This window comes from Apis dorsata, unplaced genomic scaffold (genome assembly GCF_000469605.1).
Source record: "Apis dorsata unplaced genomic scaffold, Apis dorsata 1.3 scaffold_265, whole genome shotgun sequence".
NCBI lineage: Eukaryota > Metazoa > Arthropoda > Insecta > Hymenoptera > Apidae > Apis > Apis dorsata.
This window is the reverse complement of record NW_006263543.1, coordinates 1,397,369-1,405,570: the sequence shown is the minus strand read 5'-3', so window position 1 is coordinate 1,405,570 and position 8,202 is coordinate 1,397,369. Positions and strand designations below refer to the sequence as shown.

Below are 8,202 nucleotides of genomic sequence, written 5' to 3'. Positions count from 1 at the left end.
AGAACCGAGCGAAATACACGGGTGAAGATAGAAAGCGCGCGCTAACCAGCCTGGTTATCTCTCTAAGCCCTCCTCAGCGTTAACGTGAATCTATCCGAAGTATTGAATCGTGATTGACGAGTTTTTATTATTTTTTTTTTTTATTTTTATTTATTTTTTTTTTTCCTCCTAATTTTTTTCAACTCGACGATTTTACTTTTACTTTTACTTTTACTTTTACTTTTTTTTTTTTTTTTTTTTTTTTACGCCGCTCCTCTAATCAACTAAACTAAACCGAAAAAGATCAGCGGGGAAGAGGGAAAGGGAAAGGAGAGGGGGAGGGCACGACTTATTTACAAACTTCTTTTTAACAGGAATAAGACAAGAGCGAAGACAATCGGGTGCTCGAGAAACTAAACGAATCCTCCTCGATGAACGTTTGCTACACCACGTTTTATCCCCTTTGCACACTTCTCGCATTTCTATTGCTCTACGAGATCCTCGAACGAGATACATCGCGGAGATTTTGAAACGAACTCTTGAAAAAAAAAAAAAAAAAAAACGAACATTTCTAAACGAACTCGGAAGGCGCGAGTGAAGATTACTCGCCGATCCTACCTAACGTAACGTAACCCTTCGTGTCAATCGTGGGAAATGTACGAAATGTATATCGTATACTTTTTTAATCTGGTCTAATCGTGCAATACTCCCTCCGCTAACGAATAATTATATCGTTCCCCGATGCAACGATCACTAGCTCATCATCACCGATCGCTACTTGTTGCAAAATCGAGAAATCGCTTTGATAAATTTATTTATTCGTGTGCACGTGTGTACACGTCTCCTCGTTATTCTCTCTCGTTCACTCGCCTGTTTTTGTTTTTTGTTCTTTTTTTTTTCTTTTTTTATCACACACACATACGTACGTACATATACACTCTCTGTGTCTCTCTCTCTCTCTCTCTCTCTCTCTCTCTCTCTCGTTCGTTCAACAATTTATTGCTTTCGCTATAATAATAAATCTCTAAAGTCCTCTAAAGCGTCGTAAGGAGAGATTATTAACATTAATGGCGCGTTCGAACCGAAAGGGAGATTGGGGATCCCCTCTGCCGGTTTCCAGAGAAAATTCTGAAAACGTTGCAACAAGCTTGTCGTCGATCCTCCGTGTCCTTGGCGAATCGAGCGATCCTTTTCTTAATCCCTCCAATTTTTCAAATCGAATTTCTGAAAATATAAATATATTAATTTATTTTGTTAAACAGTTAAATCATAGTGAAGGTAGAAGAATTTTTTTTTTTTTTTAACGAGGTCGATTTCTATTACCCGAATCGATTCCCTCCGACGCAAGATCGCTCGACAATTGTTGAAGAAAAATAATTAAGCCCTTGTCGCGTTTCCTCGCTCTTCACGTCCCACAATCACACCACGCCGTATCTCGTATATCCAATGATCGATTTATGAGATGAAACCTGACGTTGTCGGCGAACGATCGTCCAAGCCTGATCGTCATCACCAGGTGGTGCACTTGTTGGGGGGGTTCATTTTCGTTCCGAGCGGGCAACGGAACGCGTCCGCGAACGCTTGAGAGTTCATCATTATACCGTTGACCCTGATGTTTCAAGAAAGAAATCACGAGAATATTGATATTATCGAATGTTTCGTTCGATAATAAGAGAAAGAAGTAGTGGCGGATTATGTTAATCGCGATCAATACCTTTCGGGCTGAGGTGTGTGGTAATCGAGCTCAACGGAAAGAATGTAGGCCTCGGCAGTCATGTTGGAACAGTAAGTCTGAAAAAGAAGATAAGAATCTTTGTCAAAAAAAAACATCATCATCTTCTTCTAATTCTAAATTAAAAATCCAAAAAGATTGCTTTAAGTTAAAGAAATTGATAACGCGTGTCAATGCGGCGCGAAAAATCGAAGAAAATCCTCTTCGTGAAGAATATTGATTTTCGATAAAGCAACAGAGAGAGAGAGAGAAAAAAAAGAAAAAAAAATAGTCGTAAAAATGCAACGAAATTCAAAATGGCTGTGCATACTGACGACAACGCTTGGATATTGGACCGCGTATACGCAAAAGGAAAAAAAGGGAAAATTCTTTTTCTTGCAAAAAGCCACGTCAACCTCCACGTAATAGGAAATTGAACGCGTACGTACAGTCGGCATACTTGAAACGACACGTGGAATTTAAAATATCTCGATATAGAAAAGGGGAGGGGAAATAATAAAAAATTTGAAGAAAAGCTGGGAAACCAGCTAATCTCGAATCGATGAAATACCGGCCGGTCCGTTTACCTGGGCGGCGCTTATGAAGAAAAGCTGGCTCGCGCGAAGTCCCTCCAATCCTGGAAGACTTCGATCCTTGCCGTTCGTCAAAGTGTGCCAGGTTTTATACGAAATCTGCAAGGCTCCGATATCAGCTACGTTCTCGTTCCTCGTCACGTTCCAATCAAACTGAAACACGTTTCACGACCTTCGATTTCACGACCGCATACGAGAAACTTACAAGGGGATATATATATTTTTCCCAACCTGTACAGCAACGTCGTTCCCGTAAAATTGAACCTTCCTCCAGAAACTCCTGGCGTAAAGCCTCGCCACGCATTCGATCCTCGCCTCCAACCTCTTCCAAGACTCGGGCGTGATCCAGAGCCATTGATCGACGTTTATATCGGGATCCAATGGCAGTCGGCGTCGATGGAGGTCGAAAGCGTGGAGGATCTCGTGGCCGATCACAGATCCGAGGGTCGCGTGCGCTGCATACGCTGGTCCACCGTCCCAGGACCACGACCAAGCTGTCATCATAGCCAGTGGGATGCCTGAAATCGAGCTACTTTTTCCACCGTTCCTCAAAGAATGGAACAAATGGTTCAAAAGTTTTTCGTTTTTTTTATTTTTTTTTTTTACCAATCGTATTCGTCGATGATTCGTAGTAGGCGTTCACGCTGTAGGGATGACGACGCCTGCGAAAGTAAATTCGTTTATATTCAAAGTATTCGCGCGTTTCGAGTAAAATGTTGGATAGATGAGGCGGTTTCTTACTTCTCGGTCACGTTTCTCCTCAAAACCTTGTCGTCGACGGTGCGAATCTGTTGGAACCGTCTCAACACGGTGTGGAAAAAGTCGTCCGGATCGATGTCCACCTGTCGAAGGCAACAGAAGGGGAAAAATTTAGGGTAATAAATAGGTATCGATACGCGGTTGGAATGTAAAGAAGAAGCCGTTCACCTCGGCCATTTCTCGGGCCAGTAAACTCTCGTTGTAGAAACCAGGCCACACGTGAAATCTTCCCCGCAACGAGTTCAACTTCAACAACGCCTGCGTCCTCGTCTCCTCGTCCAGCCAAGATTTCACCAAAATACGCTCGGCTACTGTCTCTTTCACGCGCTCGAACAGCCCCCCCACCTGTTCGCGACACCAATACAATTTGTTTCGTGCGATGGAGGAAAAGGAAATATTCATTTTTCTTCCATCTCTCGTCTTAACATCTCTAAGATAACTAAGCTAACTAAGAATGTTCGTTAGTGTTCGTGCACGAAAACGAGACTATTTTTCATCCCCTTACCCTGTTCGCTAGGGTTTCTAGATATTGAGGCGTGTACTGCTGCACGTAGAGAGCGCCCACGACTTCACCGAACACCTCCTTGGTCAGTTTGAAACAAGAAAGCTTCCAATCCTTGCTCCCCGTCACGTTCACGATGTCGTGGAGAGTGTCCGTCGCGTACAGCAGCAACAATCCATTGTGAATAATCCTTCGTAACAAGATGCCCTCGTGAGTATTATTCTATTAAAACCTTATTTACGTTTACGATCCATCTCTCTTTCTCTCTCTCTGTTTCGATCAATCCTCGATCTAGGATCGGCTATAACTTTTTGTGTAGGATGAAATAACGAGCCTGCGAGAATAGGCACCAAAAATATATATATATATATTTCGTCGGAAAGTATAATGGCCTCGTGGCTATAATAATAATGAACAGCTGGCAGCGAGAGCATAACGAATTAACGTTATCGATTCCATCGAGGCTCTATGGTCACGCTACCATAAATACGAAGCCATTTAAACGAATTCGAGGATATTCTTTATGCCCGTGATAATATTATACGCTCTTTAACTTTTAAACTCGTGATCCTTTTATTTTTAACTGCGTTTTTTCTTCTATGTATTTTTATATACATTGAGATGTATCAAGATCATGCTTTCACAAGTCGTTTCCACTACCATGATAAAATGATGCTTTTAAATTTTCTTTATGGTTATGGAGGTATGAAGAAGTATCTAAGTGGAAGTCAGTGATGGGCAAAATTACAAATAAACTTATTTGAACAATTTATTGTTCAAAACGTAATAATAATCGCGAATAATTAGACTGTCGAATTGTCGAGGTTTCTAAGAACGAATCAGTTATAATAGCTATATGATAAATGTTATTCGAGCATTTTAATATCAAGTGATTACTTGAAATAACTTTATTCGATTTTTCAACGAGTTAATGCTCGATTTTGGGATTAATAATTTCCAAAAATATTGGAAAATATTTTTTTTTTAATGTACAGCGATAAAAATCTTTTTAGACCAACGATAATTTCCGCGTACATGGAAACAGCATTGGCGCAGATGCGCCGAAATTTCCTGACGAAGTATAATGGACGAATTAGGCACCGATTTACGATGCATGCTCGCCGCTGGTATCAAAATTTATGATCGTGCTATACGTTTATTAACCGCGGTGCTACGACACCGTGCGTACGAAATTCTCTCCTCGTAAATGTTATACATTCCCCCACACCCCGATACCATCCATCTATGAACAAATCTTCGCGACACTTTAACCTTACTTTTCCAACCACCTTTCGAAATGATTAAAATGATTAAAAATTACCGCGACGCGATTTAAAACGTGATTCGAAATTAGCTTAGCGCATTTCTTTATACGCAATCGAAATTAACGGAGGGAAAATTGGAAAAGTTTAGATCAATATTCACGAGACGTTGCAAATGCGCTTCGAAAAAAGCGGAACTTGGTTCGCAAGGACGGATAGATGGTTGGTTGGTAGAAATTGGCGAGTGTCTCGTTCCGCGAAATACCTTCGACAGTAATTATCGCTGTAGCTGTATCCGCTCCCTCCATTTGCGTAGTGTCTGTCTAAGAGAGATAATAGCGAGGAACGAGCGTAGGCTGCCAAGAGTGGCGTTTTGGAATTCTCGAATGTTTGCTCTCCTATCGGCACGCTCCGCTATTGCTGATATTAGGAATAAATTAGCAAAGTTCGAAGTCCACGATTTGTCACCACGTTCATCCATTTAAATAGGAAATGAGAAAATTACGCGAAAATTGTATCATTTATTGTTATATATTATATAATTGTGCGAAAATTTTCACATTGTAAAATGTTATCTGTCGCTTCGTGCTTTGCATCGATCGAAAGAATTTCAACGTTCTTTGCTGGAAAGATCCGCGTTCCACCGTGTTCACCGACCGAATAACTCGAGTCGAGCTGTCTTCCAACGAATACCACTTATTTTATCTCTTTTCGTATCTATCTTTTTTTTTATTGTTAAACAACTCGATCTAGGAAATCGATTTACCAATTGAATTCGATCTCTCGTCGGAATAACGAGATATTTCTTTCTCTCTCTCTCTCATACACACAAATTTACTCTTCTAAACTGAGAGATGTTTGAGAGCTTCTATCGAAATTTTTCGACAAACGATTCTCGAGCTCGAGTTACCACTTTACGAAGAAAAGCAAAGCGTCCGTCTCGTTTTTCACGCTTCGAAATTGTATTTTTCTGCCGCCCTTCTTAAAACTGTCACGCGTAACTTCGATCGAGGGTGCGAATTCGTTTCGATAGTGACCGCTTGAGAGGAAGTTGCGGTACGCGTATATGCATTATGCAAATGCAAATGCCAGTGCCATCAAAGTGAAATTCGGCTCACACGGAGCGTGAAAGTCAACCAAGCGTGGTGAGAACCTCGTTTCGTGCGATCGGTTTACGATTCGTGGTAATCGATGTTCAGAGCATTACTTCCTCGCGCAGAGTTGCGGAATTATCGGGAAAAATATGGAATCGTGCGGCTAATAGAGGAGTTTGAAAGAACTTGAAGAAACTCATCCACGTATTTTATCTTTAAAATACGTAAAGATCTCGCTTCTCTGTTTTTTAATAACTTTTTAAACGTTCAACGGATTATTGAAAACGAAATTTCCTTAACAATATCGTATATCAGAGTTATCCCTGTTCTAAATTCGATAATTAATTATGTCCGTTTGAATTATAAATTTTGGAAATTGTCGAGTCATCGGGACTATTATCCTCAAAGAGCCTGCTTTTGTTCCATTCGACAAAAGAGAAATTATGGGGGGATTAATTGGGCCGAACGAAAGGCGAATTAATCGTGTTTCGATTCTCTCTTTGTTCCTATAAAGTGCCTCGATTATCGAACGATATATCAATTTTCCCCCGCCGAATCGATTCTTCTTCTTCGCGCTGCGAAGACGAGTTTCTCTTTTTTCAAACCCTTTGACAGAGTCGAGCAATTGTCAAAGAATCGGGGAGGAAATGTGCGAGCGAAAATTCGCAAAAATCGTAGAAACGAATCTTCCCATCGAAATATCGAAAAATCGAAGACTTTAAGAAAATTATTTTGAAGGACAAGAGCTCGACGCAAGGAGCATCTTGCCAGGAGGGATGATGCTGACAATAATTTTACCACTACAAATTCATCGTCATCAGTTTCTAAGCAACTTTCCACGCTTGCAATCCGTCACGATGTCAAATGACACCGCGTTTCCTAATGGACTCCTCGTGAACTCGACATTCGATTCATATTTCCCATCGTATATTCCTTATTCATACCTCGAATATCGAAAGTAAACGCAGTTCAACGCAATAAAACCTTCCGATTGGCCGCGTTACGTTCCATTAATATCCATAATTCGTTAGTCGATTCATTGGCCGAATGGCCGATTATTTACTCGGCTCGAATCCTCAACTTCCGGTCTATCGACCGGAAAGCTCGTTATCAATAATATATACGCATGCATACACGCGTATTTTGAACAACAGCCAGCCAGAACTTTTGTAGAGCACAACCGTTATTTATCCAGGGAAAACAGGACAGAACTAACAGTTCAGCCTCGCGTTTATAAAATTATCATCGGCTGTATTAGCTGATATAATATTTTCCGATGGTTGTTGACGAACGTGCGGCGAAAGGGGAGCGGATACTACGCGTGAATATTTCAATCCATTCATCATAATCATAATAATTCAACCCGATTTACGCGCCCATTTTTACTCACGCTTCGTCGTGTAAATTATTTAACGAGGAATCCATTTCCATCGGATAAAAATTGTCCACACTGGTTTCCTCCCATAAAGAAGAAAAATTATCGAAGGGATTCGATAGGGATGTTATCGAAAGTAATTTCGATAGGAGGAGCGATCGTAAAAATTGCAGGTGCAGTTACCTTCCATCGTTATTTTTAATGTCGCAGGCGATTCGGTTAATAAATAGCGACTGCTTGCGCCATCGTAAAAAAAAAAGAAAAAATGCCGTTTTCCTAGTATTTTCTCGCTTCATCTTCGAGAATAATTCCTCAACGCTCTATAATATTTTTTGTTGCGATTCTTGATGAAATAGAAAGTGTAATTTCCTCTAGACACTAAATCTAAATTTCAAACTTTATCCGTTTCGTTCACCCACGTTTGGAATGATAAAGGACGAAGGTCTCGAAACAATGGTTTCGTTCGCGAATAATCAGTTGTTCAAATCAAAAGATCAGCATTCGATTGAAGCTCGAGTCTTTAACATCCCGGACTTAATTTTGCGGAAGAATCGAATTCGTCCTTTTGTGGCAAAAATACGAGCCAATGGACATCAAAGTCTGAGGAGCCATGTTTTCGCGGATAAATTGCTCCCCGATCTTTCAGAAAACCAGAAATTCACAAAAAAAAATAAATATAAAATAAAATATCCCTTCGCCGTTAAAGTTTCTCGCGAGCTCGCATTTTTCCAAAAATAGAGGAAATTTTCAAAAAAAATTCTTCTCGATCCTCCTCCCGCCAGTTTCTCCTCGGTTTCGAGGTTCGAAACGGAAAGATAGCGGATGTTTTCAGGGAATTCGTATCGTAGCACCGCTCACCTCCTGGAAAAGCGATTCAGCAGTTTGCCAAGGCTGCGGAAGTAACGCGGGGCGGTAACGTAAACGTAG

The 8,202-nt window shown here is 40.7% G+C and overlaps 1 protein-coding gene across 5 annotated transcripts in view; it reads right to left on the bottom strand.

The window, feature by feature from the left end:
* Window positions 1–887: 887 nt before the first annotated feature.
* The window catches only part of LOC102671618 (endothelin-converting enzyme 1-like), a 69,270-nt gene continuing 61,955 nt past the window's right edge, over window positions 888–8,202 (bottom strand). For all 5 annotated transcript variants that reach the window (XM_031510871.1, XM_006616565.2, XM_031510872.1 and 2 more), the window contains 10 exons: window positions 8,134–8,202; window positions 3,548–3,734; window positions 3,211–3,387; window positions 3,025–3,125; window positions 2,890–2,945; window positions 2,515–2,801; window positions 2,278–2,436; window positions 1,694–1,770; window positions 1,303–1,588; window positions 888–1,203 (listed from right to left, as the gene is read on the bottom strand). In XM_031510871.1, coding sequence (XP_031366731.1) covers window positions 1,489–1,588; window positions 1,694–1,770; window positions 2,278–2,436; window positions 2,515–2,801; window positions 2,890–2,945; window positions 3,025–3,125; window positions 3,211–3,387; window positions 3,548–3,734; window positions 8,134–8,202 — 1,213 coding nt within the window. In that variant the 3' untranslated portion in view covers window positions 888–1,203; window positions 1,303–1,488. The remainder of the gene's footprint in view (window positions 1,204–1,302; window positions 1,589–1,693; window positions 1,771–2,277; window positions 2,437–2,514; window positions 2,802–2,889; window positions 2,946–3,024; window positions 3,126–3,210; window positions 3,388–3,547; window positions 3,735–8,133) is intronic.